Source organism: Bubalus bubalis, chromosome X (assembly GCF_019923935.1).
Source record: "Bubalus bubalis isolate 160015118507 breed Murrah chromosome X, NDDB_SH_1, whole genome shotgun sequence".
NCBI lineage: Eukaryota > Metazoa > Chordata > Mammalia > Artiodactyla > Bovidae > Bubalus > Bubalus bubalis.
Window position 1 is genome coordinate 80,847,232 of NC_059181.1, and position 19,246 is coordinate 80,866,477.

Consider the following 19,246-nt stretch of genomic DNA (forward strand, 5'->3'; position numbering starts at 1 on the left):
CTCAATATCATTTTGTTATACTACTGTATTATTTTTTTTAATGTCTCTTAGCTCCTGCAATTGGCTTAGATTTGCCAAGCTCTGCCCTGTATCATTAAAGAAGCAATGCAGCCTGAAAGTACATTCTCCAAGGTTCCTATCTAGTTCCCTCCACAGCTGTTTGGATCAACCAGAACAAAAGATTGCAACCTGATTACTGTGCCAAATACTCAATGCACAGTTTCACTTTTTTTCTGATGAAAGTGATTTCCCATACTTTCTGGAAACACATAGCATATTCCCTCAACAGCCTGGCATTATGTTTAAATATCCACTGCATGATATTGTGTGACACATTCTCTTCTGTTCAGTCTTGGTGTGCCGAATGCAAAAAGAGAATACTCGAAAACCAAACACTATTTATTCTAAGACAAACCCAGTATGATCTCACTTATATGTGAAATCTAAAACAAATGAACACTCATAGAAAAAGATATCAGATTTGTGGTTACTAGAGATGGAGGGAACATGGGGTTGCAAGAATTGGATGATAGTGGTCAAAAGGTATAAATTTCCATTTATAAGATAAGTACTGGAGGGGTTACCCTGATGGGTCAATGGTAAAGAATCTGCCTGCCAGTGCAGTAGATATGGGTTCAATCACTGATCTGGGAAAATCTCACATGCTGCAGAGCAACTAAGCCTGTGTACCACAACACAACTACTGAGCATGTGCTCTACAGCCTGCGAACCACAACTACTGAGCCCACATGCCACAACTATTAAAGCTCACGTGCCCTAGAGGCCTTACTCTGCAACAAGAGAAACCATGGCAATGAGAAGCCCCTGCTCCGCAACTATTGAGCTTATGCTTTAGAGCCTGGGAACTACAACTGCTGAGCCCATGTGCTCAATTACTGAAGCTGGCATGCCCTAAAGCTCATGCTTCCCAATAAGAGAAGCCACTGCAATAAGAAACCTGTACACTGCAACTAGAGAGTAGCCCCCTCTTGTTGCAACTAGAGAAAAGCCTGCACAGCAATGAAGATTCAGCACAGTCAACAATAAATAAATAATTTTTTTTTAAGTGCTGGAGATGTAATGTATACCATGATGACTATAGTTAACACTGTTATATGATATATTTGAATATACAAGCAACTCTTGCAGCTCAATTCCAGAAAAATAAACAACCCAATCAAAAAATGGGCCAAAGAACTAAACTGACAGTTCTCCAAAGAAGACATACAGATGGCTAACAAACACATGAAAAGATGCTCAACATCACTCATTATCAGAGAAATGCAAATCAAAACCACAATTAGGTACCATCTCACACCAGTCAGAATGGCTGCTATCCAAAAATCTACAAGCAATAAATGCTGGAGAGGGTGTGGAGAAAAGGGAACCCTCTTACACTGTTGGTGGGAATGCAAACTAGTACAGCCACTGTGGAGAACAGTGTGGGTCCTTAAAAAACTGGAAATAGAACTGCCATATGACCCAGAGATCTCACTGCTGGGCATACACACCGAGGAAACCAGAATTGAAAGAGACGCATGTACCCCAATGTTCATTGCAGCACTGTTTATAATAGCCAGGACATGGAAGCAACCTAGATGTCTATTGGCAGACAAATGGATAAGAAAGCTGTGGTACATATACACAATGGAATATTACTCAGCCATTAAAAAGAATACATTTGAATTAGTTATAATGAGGTGGATGAAACTGGAGCCTATTATGCAGAATGAAGTAAGTCAAAAACACCAATATAGTATACTAGCGCATATATATGGAATTTAGGAAGATGGTAACGATAACCCTATATGCGAGACAGCAAAAGAGACACAGATGTACAGAACAGTCTTTTGGACTCTGTGGGAGAAGGCGAGGGTGAGATGATCTGAGAGAATACAATTGAAACATGTATATTATCACATGTGAAACAGATCACCAGTCCAGGTTTGATGCATGAGACAGGGTGCTCGGGGCTGATGCACTGGGATGATCCAGAGGGATGGGATGGGGAGGGAGGTGGAAGGGGGTTCAGGATGGGGGAATACATGTAAACCCATGGCTGATTCATGTCAATGTATGGCAAAATCCACTACAATATTGTAAAGTAATTAGCCTCCAATTAAAATAAATATTTAAAAAAAAAGGAAAAAAGAGAAAGTGATTTTTGATACATCAAAAAAAAAAAAAAAAAAAAGAAAGAAAGAAAGAAAGTTGTTAGGAGCATAGATCCTAAGAGCTCTTGTCAGAAGAAAAAAAAAAAACCTTTTTTTTCTGTATCTATATGAAATAATGAATGTTAGCTAAACTTCACAGCAAATATAAGTCAAATCATTGTGCTAGCCACCTTAAACTTACATGGTGCTGTAGATCAATTATAATTCAATAAAACTGGGAGGAAAATCACTTTAGAAATTAAGATGAATCTGGGTTTCAGGACATCATCTGTTCTTTCATTTGCATCAATCAGATAGTAAGATACAACTGCATCCAAAGGTCTATGGTGCCGTGTTAAGTGTTCAGAGAATCGGAGAATAGCAATTAGCTCACATAGGAAATTTAGGAATCATCTTATCCAAACCTATTCATTTTGATACAAACCAACTCAGGCTCCAACCTATAGATGGAGATGAGATTCTCTGGCTCAGACGGTAAAGCATCTGTCTACAATTTGGGAGACCTGGGTTCAATCCCTGGGTCAGAAAGATCTTCTGGAGAAGGAAATGGCAACCCATTCCAGTGTTCTTGCCTGGAAAATCCCATGGATGGAGGAGCCTGGTAGGCTACAGTCCATGGGGTGGCAAAGAGTCGGACACAACTAAGCGACTTCACTTTACATTTATACAAATTACAAAGGATGTGTCAACAGGGAACTACTCTTCCTCAAAATATATATCCTCCAATAACTTCTGAAAATCCACAAAACTGTTCTCATGGGAAATTTAAAATGAGTCTGACAGCTTTAAGTGACCACACCTTTCCCAATCCTATTCACTCTAATTTCCATTGATTGACATGTCCATCTATTGTCGTTAAGAGTCAGGAGTATAATTGGGTGTACAGCTCTGAAACCTGACTCTTGGGGTCAAAAAAGCCTGACTATTCCCAAACTCTATAACAAGAGCAAGTAATTTAACCTCTCTATGCCTGGAACAAATGAAGAAACAGTTCTTAATGTGCTCACAAGGATTCCCTGTGACTATTCTTCAAGGTCTTAGCACGGAGAGCGCAAACAGAGACACCATCTTCTAGTCTTGCCTTGAAAAAGGCCTATTTGCGTACTTCAAAAGCTGCAAATGGGGCTAAGTAGGGAAAAGATGCCATCTGCTTCAGAACAAAAGGTAAAACATACTTATTGTGTTGTGTACACAATGAAAAGATGTTCTGAGGGGAGAGGGATATCTGTTGTGGGAACAGAAACAGAAGGAAGAAAGGAAATGAGGATGATAGAGGAAGTAATATCAGATAAATAAAATAAATAAAATCAGATAAAGTAATTCATATAACATATCTGATGAATATTTAGTACTCAATGTCTTCTTCTCATGGTCTTCCCTGGTGGCTCAAAAAGTAAAGAATTCACCTGCAATGTGGGAGACCTGGGTTCGATCCCTGGGTTGGGAAATCCCTGGAGGAGGGTATGGCAACCCACTCCAGTATTCTTGCCTGGAGAATCCCCATGGACAGAGGAGCCTGGTGGGCTATAGTACATGGGGTTGCAAAGAGTTGGACATGACTGAATGACTAAGTGCACATCTTCTTCTTAGTATTGCTATTATTTGATAATCCACTATTAATTAGGGAAAGTGTTTTTATTATTTCTTAACAGATTTGAGTATATATATATATATATATATATATATATATGTGTGTGTGTGTGTGTGTGTATATATATATATTTGTTGTTCTTCAGTCACTAAGTCGTGTTTGATTTTTTGCAACGCCATGGACTGCAACACGCCAGGCTTCCCTGTCTTTCACTCTCTCCCAGAGTTTGCTCAAACTCATGTCCACTGAGTCAGTGATGCCATCCAACCATCTCATTCTCTGTCATCGCCTTCTCCTCTTGCCTTCAATCTTTCCCAGAATCAGCAACTCTTTTCCAATGTGTCGGCTCTTTGCATCAGGTGGCCAAAGTATTGGAGCTTCAGCATCAGTCCTTCTTGTGAATATTCAGGATTGATTTCCTTTAGGATTGACTGGTTTGATCTCCCTGCATAACCTAAAATGGTAAGCGTTCACCAAATGTTTGTTATTTTTATTTACAAGGTTCTCACATGAAACTATACATCTGCCATTTCTGCATTTCTGATGGTGCTCCTTCATGGCAGTGCCAACATCAATGCCAAGAGTGTTTTTACCTGATGCTACAAATCTTCAAGGAGACAGAACAGTACTGAGACAGGAAAAGACACAAAGTGTAACCTTTTCAAAGTTTGTGACAAACTTTGATACCTGGGTTAAGAAGTCTCAATCAGTCGTAACCCTGAAGCAGCAGCTTTTGAAGTATGCAAATAGGCCTTTTTCAAGGCAAGACTAGGAGATGGTGTTTCTGTTTGCACCCTCTGTGCTAAGACCTTGAAGAATACTTACAGGGAATCCTTGTGAGCACATTAAGAACTTTTTTTTCATTTGTTCCAGTCTTGTGATTATTATGGATGCAAGCCCTGTTGGTTTACAGAGCTATGCATTTTGTGGGATCTATTCCACATGTGTAATTCTTAAAAGTTGGGGCACTAGATGTTTGATCCAAGCCTCTTGCTCTTTAAGAAGAAGCTGGGAGTTATGAGTTTCCTCCTGATTGTACATAGCTGTTCTGGGAGTAGGGTTTATAGGCAGAGTGTGCCTCAGTTTTTCTTACCCATATCAGGGTGAGTATATTCTCATTTGATATGTAGAAGTCACTCAAGTGTTTTCTGGATTTCTTTCTGAGGAAATTGTTCTGTTTGTAGCTATAGATTTGGTGTTTTTATGAAAGAGGTAATTTCAAGAGCCTCCTATGTTGCCACTTGGACCAGGGCTCAATCTCTTATTTTCTTAACCATCTTTAAACTAAAGTACAAAATATTTCATATAAAATAATACAGGGATTTTCATCTTGCAATAAAACATAAAAATACATCTTTGGCCTACTGCTGCTTTATCTTAGCTACTGCTTGTGAAAACAACAAAAGAAAAAGAAGAAAAGGAGGAGGAGGAGAAGGAGACAAAGAAGAAGAAAAATAAATAAAAACCTGAGCCACAATTTCCAGAGTAGCATTAGAGAAAGGGGATATCACCATTTTTCTTCATATGTCTATTTCATAAAATGTTTAATTGCCCTTTCATTTAAGCATTTCTGTCTACAGCATGAATCATAAAATTTTGAAAGTCTGCTCATTCTCTGTCAGAAAATACATTTTTATAATATGATACTGTGGGGAATGAAATGAATTTCATTGCCTAATATCATCCTTTTAAATTAACAAAAGCCAAGAAGTAAATCTCATTGGAAGCTTTTTCCCCTTGAATGAGAAAATATTCTGAATTCCAAACTTTGTTAATGAGCTACTGGAAAGTGAACACATTTATTCTCATTGAAAGTGGGAAATTAGTCCTTTTCTTCAACTAATTAACTCATCTATCTCTAAAATTTTGATGGTTGATTTAGTAAACATGCTGTTGATTTTGTCCAAACATTATATTTTAAATTAAATAAACCAATTTCAGCCTGAACATGATGCTGTTTGGATGGGAAAATAACAGCAAATACAATAGATTTGTCTGTCCTTATATTTGGTTACATGTTTTAGCTAAAAAGAACGTTTAGGCCAAAATGAAAATGCTAAAGTAGTTATAAATTTTAGGTGCTATATGTGAATACCAGGATTTCATTTTTAAATTTTAAAGAGCCTCAAAACACTATTCCTATTTGATTTTATGAATGATTGAATTTTTAAAAGGAATTATTTGGCTGTAGAATTGAAAACTGAATTTTTAATTTTGTTTGCTGCTGCTGCTAAGTCGCTTCAGTCGTGTCCGACTCTGTGCGACCCCATTGACGGAAGCCCACCAGGCTCCCCCGTCCCTGGGATTCTCCAGGAAAGAACACTGGAGTGGGTTGCCATTTCCTTCTCCAATGCATGAAAGTGAAAAGTGAAAGGGAAGTCGCTCAATAGTGTCCGACTCTTAGCGACCCCATGGACTACAGCCTACCAGGCTCCTCCATCCATGGGATTTTCCAGGCAAGAGTACTGGAGTGGGGTTCCATTGCCTTCTCCGTTTAATTTTGTTTAACCCTAAGTAAATTGTTCTTTAAGCTTTATATATGTTTAGGTTTCTTTTGTCAATTTCAGCTCTTTTAACGTTCTAGATTAAAAATACATATTTCTTTTTAAAGTAATGTTGAAGTTTGTTTTTAATTAATGTGAAAATGTCAAAAAAAAAAATCTGAAGGCATAAAAATCTGCTAATATTTGAAGGAAGAAAAAAATACATTTTTTTTTATAATTGTGTTTGTTTCTTTATATGCTGTCATATTTTATCCTCACTCGTGCATCTTTTCTGAAACCATATACCATATCTATTTGACAAATGAAATATGACCCCTTTTAAGATTATAAAAAGTTAGCATATCAATTCTGATATTCAAAGTAAACACTCTAATCTATTGTTATTTATAATATTAACACTAGAACTGCCTCTTTTCATTATGCAAAATTCTTGCAGAAAGGAAATGACAATTCAGGATTCACCTAGGCTACATTTCATATAAAGTCTGATTTTAGGCCTCCTTTCTGCAGTCTAGAAGGTCATAGTTCTTCTTATTTGTGGAGTCTGACCCACTGGGTGAGTTGGACCAGTGCCTTGTGAAGGTTTCCTGGTTGGGAGGATTTGTGCCTGTGCTCTGGTGGGTGGAGCTGGATCTTGTCTCTGAAGGGCAGTGCCTTGTCCTGTAGTGTGTTTTGGAGTGTCTACGGATTAGGTATGGTTTTGGGCAGTCTGTCTGCTAATGGGCAGAGTTGTGTTCCTATTTTGCTAATGGTCTGGTGTGAGGCATCTGGCACAGAATCTTGCTGGCCTTTGGGTGTGGCCTGCGCTTGGTGCTGAGATGGAGGCCTTTGGGAGAGTTCTCACTAATTAACGTTCCATGGGGTTGGGAGTTCTCTGGTGATCCAACATCTGGTCAGGGCTCCCATCTCAGAGGTTCAGGCCCAACCCCTTACTGTAGCACCAAGACTCCATAAGCCACACAGCACAGAAGAGAAAGACAAAGAAAGATAGAGGAAAAAGAGATGGAGGGCTTCTCTGGTAGCTTAGCAATAAAGAATCCTTCTGCAATACAGGAGACACAAGTTTAATCCCTGGGTCTGGAAGAGCCCATGAAGAAGGAAATGGCAACCCACTTCAGTATTCTTGCCTGGAAAATCCCATGGACAAAGGAGTTTGGTGGGCTACGGTTCATAGGGTCACAAAAGAGTTGGACATGACTTAGTGACTAAAAACACAAAGAAATGAAGTACTGAAACTTACTACAACATGGTTGAACCTTGAAAATGTTATACTTAGTGAAATAGTTCAAACATAAAAAACACATAGTGTATAATTTCATTTGTATTAAATGTTTAGAAAAGACAAATCCATAGAAGCAGATACAAGATCAGTGATTTTCTGAAGGTGGGAGTGAAGATTAATGGCTAATTGAGGTGACAAAAATATTCTAGAACAGACTGTATTAATGATTGAACAACTCTGTAAGCTTACTAAACATTTTTGAATTGAGCATTTACAATGGCTGAATATTATGGTGGGTAAATTAGACCTCAGTAAAAGAATTATATACATAATATTTTTAAAATCTTTAAAATATCATTTTAATATATACATAATGTTTAAATTTTAGATAATATGTATATAATAATTTTAAAACAGCTACAAAAATCTTTCACCCGTGCTCAGTATGCTGTGTAAATCAATGGTACATCAGAAATGCAAAGAATGATCTTTTTGGTACTCAACATTAGAGTACTTAAAATGAAATTTGACATTTTTCTTATTCATAAAATTATGTACAGAATTTTGAGGGCTCAAAAGTACTGTTAGAAGTAAATTGAAAGAAATTTCTACTTGCCAATAGATCAGAGAAGCAATTTCTTATTGCTTCCAAAAGAATTTTGCTAAAACATGAACAATTACTGTCAAATTCAAATAATCCACACTTGAAAGCTGTTACTCTAAACACTCAAGTCTAGAGAAGATATTGACAGTCATAATCTCCAAAGAAAGGCTGTTGCTCTGTGATTCTATTATGAGGAATAAAGTTAAATAATTGAGAGAAATTACTTATATGTTATTCCAAGTAGTTTTGCATGACTCTGATTAGCTAATAAAAGTAACTGTGCTCATGAAAGCTTTCAGTCCAAGAGATTTCACAACTTCAGATTAGAGAATCTCTAAAAAGCTTAAGCCGTATTATCAAAAAACAAATCCCACATGAATTCATATATTTCCTGTTGGTAAGAAGTTTAAAACATATTAACATTAAGTATGAAAACTACTCTCTGTTATTATTATCTACAGTGCTAAAGACATAATTTCTTTAAATTGCTTCTAGATTGAATTTTGGAGTAAGAGTATTCGTATTTCTTCCTGATGTATAAATTACATTTACACACATACATCAATTAAGTTAACAATGTAGTGGTTAAGAGCACTTTGGAATCTAACATATTACTGTACATCGTTATACAATTAATTTCACATTTTTGAATTTCAATTTTCTTATATATAAAATGGAAATCATAATAAGACATAACACACAGAATATTGTAATGGCATGTGGTAAGTGCAAGGCATATAAATATTAATTGCAAACTATAGTCATACCCTATACATTATGTATATTACTTTCAATTACAATGTGAATTATTCATGACAGACAGGAGTTACAATCATATATCTGTACCCAAAGGAAATTATTTCCTCTGAGTTCCATTTTACTTATCTAAAATGTCTGCACATTTAAAAATATATGATATTATCTGCCTCACGGTATTATTGTGAGAATCACTTGGAATTACATATGCAAAATGACTAGGATAGTTCCTTTGTTGGAATAAACACACTGAATTATTTTCTTCCTTGTCTGAATGACTGAGGTAGTCCCTGAAGAATATGCAAACTGTTGTAATAACTTAAGGCTGAAGTTTAAAGGCAGCAAAGTTCCTTAGAACTTGTGGTCATGGTAGCAAGGAGATTAACGCTAAGAAATGACTGAGGGCTTCTGTTGCCTTTTCAGGCTGAGTATTGATTTAAGTCATTTTGTGTAGCTTTCCCTACTAGTCTAAAAACACTCCCTTATTTCCAACTGTGTATCTTCAGTTCTCCTTTTATCTTTCCACCAGGTTCCTTCAGTTCTCTAGATGAAGGTTTTGCAACAATGGCATTTTTGCCATACAGTGCTGGGCTGGACTGGAGCGGGCAATGGCCCCCCACTCCAGTACTCTTGCCTGGAAAATCCCATGGATGGAGGACCTGGTAGCCTGTGGTCCATGGGGTCACAAAGAGTTGGACACAACTGAGCAACTTCACTTTCACTTTTCACTTTCATGCATTGGAGAAGGAAATGGCAACCCACTCCAGTGTTATTGCCTGGAGAATCCCAGGGACAGGGGAGCCTGGTGGGCTGCCGTCTCTAGGGTCGCACAGAGTCTGACACGACTGACACGATTTAGCAGCAGCAGCAGCAGCTGGGCTGGACAGTTCTTTGCTGTGGGGGACTGTCTGGGGTAATTGCAGCATGATGCTTATAGTATTCATCCCAAGTGATGTGGCATTCATCCGTAGCCTCCTCTTTTGACCCAGCTCCTTCAAAAAGAGTAGCATGGTTTGTTTGTTTGTTTGTTTGTTTTTTGTCCAAAACATTTTTAATTGGTCATTATTCAGTCACTAAGGCATGTCTGACTGTGCGACCCCATGTACAGCAGCACACTAGGCTTCCCTGTCCTTCATTATCTCCCGGAGTTGGCTCAAACTCATGTCTATTGAGTTAGTGACACCAACCAACCATCTCATCCTCTGTCACCCCCTTCTCCTCCTGCCCTCAATTTTTCCCAGCATCAAGGTCTTTTCCAATGAATCAGCTCTTCACATGAGGTGGCCAAAGTATTGAAGCTTCAGCTTCAGCATCAGTCTTTCCAGTGAATATTCAGAATTGATTCCCTTTAGGATTGACAGGTTTTATCTCCTTGCAGTCCAAGGGACTCTCAAGTGTCTTCTCCAACACCACAGTTTGAAAGCATCAATTCTTTGGTGCTCAGCCTTCTTTATAGTCAGCCTGACACATATTTGTTTGGTGTTGCCTATTATTGCTGGGAGAAATATCAATAACCTCAGATATGCAGATGACACCACCCTTATGGCAGAAAGTGAAGAGGAACTAAAAAGCCTCTTGAAGAAAGTGAAAGTGGAGAGTGAAATAGTTGGCTTAAAGCTCAACATTCAGAAAACGAAGATCATGGCATCCGGTCCCATCGCTTCATGGGAAATAGATGGGGAAACAGTGGAAACTGTGTCAGACTTTATTTTTCTGGGCTCCAAAATCACTGAAGATGGTGACTGCAGCCATGAAATTAAAAGACACTTACTCCTTGGAAGGAAAGTTATGACCAACCTAGATAGCATATTGAAAAGCAGAGACATTACTTTGCCAACAAAGGTCCGTCTAGTCAAGGCTATGGTTTTTCCTGTGGTCATGTATGGATGTGAGAGTTGGACTGTGAAGAAGGCTGAGCGCCAAAGAATTGATGCTTTTGAACTGTGGTGTTGGAGAAGACTCTTGAGAGTCCCTTTGACTGCAAGGAGATCCAACCAGTCCATTCTGAAGGAGATCAGCCCTGGGATTTCTTTGGAAGGAATGATGCTAAAGCTGAAACTGCAGTACTTTGTCCACCTCATGCGAAGAGTTGACTCATTGGAAAAGACTCTGATGCTGGGAGGGATAGGGGGCAGGAGGAGAAGGGGATGACAGAGGATAAGATGGCTGGATGGCATCACTGACTCGATGGACGTGAGTCTCAGTGAACTCCAGGAGTTGGTAATGGACAGGGAGGCCTGGCGTGCTGCAATTCATGGGGACGCAAAGAGTGGGACACGACTGAGCAACTGATCTGATCTGATTATTTTTCACCTATTCTAAGTTTATTATATATATTTTTATATGCATTAGAAAGAAATAAAATTCTATTTGAAGTTAATAGCTCAGAGATGACCTCCAAAATTGGCACTTTTAGTCACATTTTCATAATATTTGAACATGCAATAGCAATTGTTTGGAGAAGACACATTATAGTGAGGCTGACAGGTAAACCTCATTCTTTTAGCCTTTGTTGATGGTTATAAACAAAATAAAACAAACAAACAAAAAAAAAACAGATCAACAAGACTGGAGGACTTATACTTTCAGAAATCCAGGTCTCTTATAAAGCTATAATAAGGAAAAAAATGTAGTATTAGTAAAAGTTTATACAAAGTAACCAATTGAACAAACTAGGGTTCAGAAACAGTCCCACACTGCTTGTATATATAGTCATCTGATTAATGCAAAAATGACACTAGAATGCAGTGAACAAAGGAAGACCTTTTCAGTAAATGGTACTGAATGAATGAGATCTTCATGTTTGAAAAAATATTTAGATCCCTACATCATGCTATACACAAAAATCAATTCCAAGTGGACTGCACATCAGATTTAAAATAAATTCATCTTTGTAAACTTGGAGCAGCCAAAGACTGCTGAAACAGAATCCAAAAAGCATTCATCATAATGTATTATAAAACAATGATAATTAAGATTGTATTAAAATTAAGAACTGCTGTTTGTCAAGTCACCACTAAAAGATCAGAAAAAACCCTCACAGAAGATAGTTACAATACTTATATATATAAAAAAAAGACTTCTACCCAGAATATTTGTTGGACAATGATAATGAATTCTTGTAGGATGCCAATAATGAAAAGGTCAGAGAATCCAAGAGAAAAAAAAATCAAAGCTAGAATAGGAACCTCACAAAAGAAAATTCACAAGTGACTAAGGAACTCAACTATATTACTCAGTGAACTACCTATACACATCCACCAGAATTGTAGTTTGCAAAGAATGATAATACTAAGTATCAGGATGTGGAATTAGGACTCTCATAGCGCTAGTAGGAGTGAAACTGATACAACCATTTAAGAAAATTATTTGTCAGTAACTACTAAAATTGAATAAATGCACACCCAAGACCTAGCAAATAGACTCCTAGGTATATCCAACAGAAATAAGCACACATATTGACTAAAAGACATGTACTAAAATGTTCATAGTAACTCTATTCATAATTATTCCAGACTATAACAACCCACATGTTCATTAACAGTAGAATGTAGTATAGTCACACAGCAGTTCTGTAGAGCAATGGGAATAAATCACAACCACATACAACAGTCTGTACAAGTCACATATACAAAATTTTGAGTGAAAAGCAGAAATTGAGAGTAGGCAGGTTGATAAGAAGTCCGGGGGTCCCTGAGGAGAGAGGGGTCTGGGGTTCTTGAGGAGGAGATAGGGGTCTGGAATTCTCAAGAAGGAAAGAACAAACTTTTTTTTTTTTTTTCCCCTCTCTACATTCCTAGTCTTAGTCACATAAAAAAAATTTTTTTTTTTCTTTAAACCCGGAACTGATGATTACATAACAAACAAATCACTTTAAACTCTGTACTAGGGATTATATAACAGCAATGTATCCTGCTTGAGGACAGTTTCTCCTTCCTGAAAACCTTCTGACTAATCCTGATATTTTAGAATGTAGATTATGGGAGTGGGTCTGGTAGGATGTTCTATTGTTAAATTCTAATCCTGTTATCCTAAAATGTAAATTGTGGGAGTGGGTCTGGTAAAATTTTCACGAAGTTGAGACATTCTTTTGATTTATTGTAATAACTAATTAAAAAGTATATAATTCCCTTACTAAAGACTAGCGAGTGGGGCACTCTTCGCCCCCTTCTGATGTCTATGTCAGAAGCTTTCTCTGTCCCTTTCCATTGTAATAAAACTTGTGCCACACAAGAGCCCTGAGTGGTCAAGCCTGGTCTCTGGTCCCAAAGCTAAATCTTCTTTGGAGATCACGAATCCGACCTTGTTCACTGTAAGCTATCAAAACCAAAAAGTTTGTTGTACATGATTCCATTTATATCACATATAGAAACACATAAGTGTTAGATGTCAAGGTTTTTACCCTTGGTGGAGTGTGGTGATTGTGATTAGAAGGGATTATGAGGGCATATGGGATCCTGATAATGTCCTATGTGTTCACAGATAGGTTCATTTTATGAAATCTTTCCAATTCTTCTGTACGTTGACTAGTTTCCATATAAAGATGAATGAACAGTTACCCCCACCACTTCCAATTTTCTCTGCAACTCCTGAACCACATGCCAAAAATGCTTTCAGCCAATTATTTGTTCTATCTAGTGCCAAATCTACAGTCACCTTCCTCTTAGGTTTCTCAGTTACCTTGGCATGTGGAAAAGATACACCTTCTATATATGTTCAGTTGTTTGCTCTAGTTTAGTGCTTTGCATATTTTAATATCCTACCTGCATTTCTGTCGGCAGCTAAATTCTATATGTATGATTGGTTTAAACATTTTTGATTGAATATATTAGTTACTATCTTCTGAATGTGTCACCTCCCCTCCATATGGGTGATATTACAAATAATAATAATAAGGCTGAGCTGTTAAATACAAATAAGTTCCAAGGCACAGTGTGCTGTCTGTCACCTTTATTAATATAAATGAAACCCTTCCATTTGCATAGTATTTAGGAAAAATGGTCATAACAAGACACTTTAAATTATATAAATGCAAATGAGTGTTCCAGAGGTTTGTTACAGTGTTCTAAAAATATATAATTGCATCAAAATTTGTGTGTGTGTGAGACTCTATTTGTTTGCTATTAATTATTGTCAGAAATAGAAATAATCAAAGACTTTGCTTGAGATAATTCCCCATTATAAAATATTTTGTTGTCTTTTAATTAGGCGAATTTAACATTAGTGAATATTAAAGCTGAACTGTAATCTCATTTTCTGTTTGAAAATCACTATGCCAGGAATCAAGTTGAGTTAATATAACCAAAATTTATACTCTAATATGTCCCCTTAAACAAAGTAGAGACACAAAATTATTCTGATGTAATGGTCCAAAAAGTGTATCCATATCTAATGCTCTGCCACTTGGCTCTTCTATTTTATGTGGTATAAAATTTGGTCTGTGATCTCAGAATTAAATTCAATATTCAGCATGCTGCTCTATTCTCAGAAGTGTGACAAAGAATAAATGCATTCATGTGATAGTTTGTTTCTAACTTCCCTGCCTCTCTCAAAGCATAAACCATATATTTCGGGGTAGGCTCATAAATTTTAGTCATTCACTCCAGATATTTTATCAGTCATTGAATTCTGCTCATTCCTCTTTAGGAATGTTTCTTTACTAGTATTTCTGTTTCTAGAACAATTACCTCAATTCATGCCAAAGTGCATGCAATTTCCTTCTCTCAACATCATGACCATGTGTGTGCAGTACTTAGTTGTTCCGTCATGTCTGACTCTTTGTGACCCTTTGGACTATAGTTCACCTTCTCTGTCATGGTGTGACATGGACAGTGCTTCTCTGTCCATGGGATTCTCCAGGCAAAAATACTGGAGTGGGTTGCCATTTTCCTCTCCCACGGGATCTTACCGACCCAGGGATCAAACCTGAGTCTCCTGTGTCTCCTGCATTGCAGAAGGATTCTTTACCAGCTGAGCCATCAGAGAAGACCATTGTACTCATGCTCCAGGTAAAAGATGGCTCCTCCTTTTTTAAATGATATTTCACCATTTTCAAACAATTTCTATTTAAGCTACTTGAATTACAACTCCTCCTAAGCTTCAGTTATTCTAGCTGCCCTTTTTTGCTATTGTCCTTCCCATTCTCTTCAAAAATCATTCTCATGATTTTGCTTTCCAGTTGCCTTAGATACACTGTCTTCCTACTTAATAAGAATTTCCTCAATTTGCTTCCTCTATATTTTAAAATCTTTGCATTCTGCTGCTCTTTTGCTCCCATTCCCATGATATCTCCAAGGATAAGCTTTCCTTTTGTGTTCAGCTGGTATAGGGATTCAACACGTATGCCAAAGGATTTGTTCTGCTCTCAGCTCTCACGTAAAAGCTGCTTGACTTTGGGCAAGTCACTTACCCATTCTAACCTCAGTTTCTCTGTTCATAAAATGGGGACATTGGATACTTAGATCATTACTTGTTCAGCTTACCTCACAGGATTGTCATAGAAAGTACTTCATTCATTCATTCAATAACTATTTATTTGGCATCTACTATGTGCCAGGCAAGCACTATCATAGATTCTAGGGATAGATCACTAAGCAGACTGCTTTCATGAGACTTACTTTCTACTGAGCCCTGACATTAAACACATAAACAGACAATTTCAAATATAGTAACAGATGGTAATATTTGTTTTGAATAGAAGTGAAGCAGGATAAAGTGAGAGAGTAACCAGGTGTGACTAGGGAAGTCCTCTCAGACAAGATGGCATTTGGGAACACACCTGAAGGAAAAGAAATTAAGCCACAACTATACCTCCAAGGTGAGCATTCCAGGGAAATGAGAAACAAATATAGTAGCACTGATGTAGGAGATTACTTGGTGTGTTTGTGGAATAACCAGGAGGTCAGTGTTGCTACAATAGAGTAAGGCGGGGGGGGGGGGGGAGAGGGGGACGGGGCGGTGGGTAACCTAGGAAACAATAGAGAATGATGTCAGAAAAGAAGTAGGTAGGGCAGAGCAGATCCTATAGGAAAGTCTTATAAAACATGACACAAGGGACTTCCCTGGTGGTCCAGTGGTTAAGAATTTGCCTTCCAATTCAGGAGGTGCAAGTTGGGGAGTTAATATCCACGTGTTGTGTGGCCAAAAACCCAAAACATAAAAAGGAGAAGCAATATTATAGCAAATTCAATAAATGGCCCATATTAAAAAAAAAAACTTAAAACATGACACATGCATAAAAATGTTATAAAAGTGAAGTCGCTCAGTCGTGTCCAACTCTTTGCGACCCCATGGACACCAGGCTCCTCCATCCATGGGATTTTCTAGGCAACAGTACTGAAGTGGGTTGCCATTTCCTTCTCCAGGGAATCTTCCCGACCCAGGGATCGAACCCAGGTCTCCCACATTGTAGACAGAGGCTTTACCGTCTGAGCCACCAGGGGGAAAAAAAATGTTATAATATGGGTGCAAGTGAGCTTAATTTGTACAATTAATCACTATTATCAGCCTTATTCAATACCAAAATGATTTTTAATTTTTTCAGTTTTTAAGATTACCTTTTATATCTTTAGTCTTTTGCTTTCTCTTTCTTCTCTCCCTGGAAGTGTGCTCCTATGTTTCTCTATCTAATAACAAGATCCTTTTATCAACTATACCTTTCTCAGATCATTCATAAACTGCCTTCTGCCTCTGTTGAAAAATGTACCCTTGGGAAACAGCTTTGACTAGCTATCTCCCTTGCCTTACTCATTCCCCCATATCTTATACCTGTGCAGATTGCTATAGACTTGAACTCTTCAGTTTTGCTGGGACTGCAAGCCTTTTACCTACCTTTCTTAGTGTCACTGTGGTGCAAATTCTCATGACCTCTCTTCTAAACTAACTCATTATATTCATAATGGTTCTTCATTTATCTCAGCTAATTTCACATCTCAAAGCTGAGTTAATTCTCTTAAAGAACAGCTCTGATTTCGATTACTTTTTATTTTATTCTATTTGTGACACAAGCCAAAACATAACAAAGAGGAAAATATATAATTCACAATATCATTACTGCTAAAAACAATTTATTTTATGACACTCTCCTCTAGTCCTTATTGATAGGAATATACAACTTTCCAGAGCTACTACTAATCATAAATTTTGTATTCTGTTTGGTTCATTTGTTTCCTTTTAAGAACTTGTGAATATTGCTACATGATCTCCAAATTATCTAATCTAATGATTCCATAATAGTCCACTGATTTGACATTCTATAATTTACTAAAGTGTTCACCTACTGTTAGATATTTAGGTCATGGAAGGGATTTCATTTGCCTATTTAATTAAGAGCAAATTCCTTTGCCTGGCATCAGAATTACTTCATAATATCTTTCCAGCTTTCTCTGTATCTACTTTCATACCAATGCTCCATGTTCCTGCCAAATCATGTTATTCCTCCAGTTTCTCAGATCATTTTATTGTCTCAAAATTTTATTCGAATTATTCCTCTACATAATATGTCCCTGCCTATCATCTCCTTTTCTTGAAAACCTATCCAAACTTCAAGGTCTAGTTCAAGTATCACTTATTCCACAAAGCCTTAGTGATTTATTTCCCTCCTTATATATTGATCACATCCCTGCCTCTTCTCAACTAGTGTGTGAGTTCACAAGTTGCTTCAGTCATGTCCAATTCTTTGTGACCCCATGGACTGTAGCCCATCAGGCTCCTCTGTCCGTGAGATTCCCCAGGCAAGAATACTAGAGTGGGTTGCCATTTCCTACTCCAGGAGATTTTCCCGACCCAGGGATTGAATCTGCATCTCTTATGTCTCCTGCTTTGGCAGGCAGATTCTTTACCACTAGCACTACCAGGGAAGCCCTTTCTCAATTAGTTATTTGCTTTAAAAAACAAAAGCAAAAACAAAAAAAAAAAAAACTTATTTTTTGGCAGTTTTTCACCCTGTCTTGTATTTTTAATAAGTTATATACTTTGTTGCAACTGTAAACTATCAAAAGAAGTCAACTGGCTAGTTTTCAGTAAGTAAGAACAGCCTTACAATGTAAGATAATTTATTCTACAAACACTTCTATGACACATTACTTTCCAGGTACTAGTTTAAATATTTTTCACAGATCAATTCATTTATTTCTTGTATGAACACACTGGGGTGGGGGGGGACCTCTCATCCCAGAATTGTGTAGACAATGAAAATATCATTCAATAATTAAAGAGAAATATAGATATCTCCTGGAGTAGGAAATGACAACTCATTCCAGTATTCTTGTTTGCAAAATTCCACGAATAGAGGAGCTGGGCAGGCTACAGTCCATGGGACTGTAAAGACTTGTACATGGGTGTTCGCAGCCGCCGCCGCGCCGCCGTCGCTCTCCAACGCCAGCACCGCCTCTAGCTCGCCGAGCTCCAGCCGAAGGAGAAGAGGGGTAAGTAAGGAGGTCTCTATACCATGGCTCGTACAAAGCAGACTGCCCGCAAATCGACCGGTGGTAAAGCACCAAGGAAGCAACTCGCTACAAAAGCCATTCGCAAGAGTGCGCCCTCTACTGGAGGGGTGAATAAACCTCATCGTTACAGGCCTGGTACTGTGGCACTCCGTGAAATTAGACGTTATCAGAAGTCCACTGAACTTCTGATTCGCAAACTTCCCTTCCAGCGTCTGGTGCGGGAAATTGCTCAGGACCTCAAAACAGATCTGCGCTTCCAGAGTGCAGCTATTGGTGCTTTGCAGGAAGCAACTGAGGCCTATCTGGTTGGCCTTTTTGAAGACACCAACCTGTGTGCTATCCATGCCAAACCTGTAACAATTATGCCAAAAGACATCCAGCTAGCACGCGGCATACGTGGAGAACGTGCTTAAGAATCCACTATGATGGGAAACATTTCATTCTTTTAAAAAAAAAAAAAATTCTCTTCTTCCTGTTATTGGTAGTTCTGAACGTTAGATATTTTTTTTCCATGGGGTCAAAAGGTACCTAAGTATATGATTGCAAGTGGAAAATAGGGGACAGAAATCAGGTATTGGCAGTTTTTCCTTTTTCATTTGTGTGTGAATTTTTAATATAAATGCGGGGACATAAAGCATTAATGAAAGTCAAAATGTTTCAGTGAACAAGTTTCAGCAGTTCAACTTTATAACAATTATAAATAAACCTGTTAAATTTTTCTGGACAATGCCAGCATTTGGATTTTTTTTAAAACAAGTAAATTTCTTATTGACTGCAACTAAGTGGTGTTTGTAGCATTTTTATCATACAGTAGATTCCACCCACTCACTATACTTTTCTAACTGAGTTGCCCTACGTGCAAGTACATGTTTTTCATGTTGTCTGTCTTCTGTGCTGTTCCTGTAAGTTTGCTATTAAAATACATTAAACTATAAAAAAAAAAAAAAGA

The 19,246-nt window shown here is 37.7% G+C and overlaps 1 protein-coding gene across 1 annotated transcript; it reads left to right on the forward strand.

The window, feature by feature from the left end:
* The first annotated feature begins 18,187 nt into the window (after positions 1 to 18,187).
* On the forward strand, positions 18,188 to 18,743 carry LOC102399019 (histone H3.3A-like). The gene has a single exon (XM_006080566.4). It carries the CDS (start codon positions 18,300 to 18,302, stop codon positions 18,708 to 18,710), a length of 411 nt encoding a protein of 136 aa, XP_006080628.2. The 5' UTR covers positions 18,188 to 18,299; the 3' UTR covers positions 18,711 to 18,743.
* Positions 18,744 to 19,246: the final 503 nt, after the last annotated feature.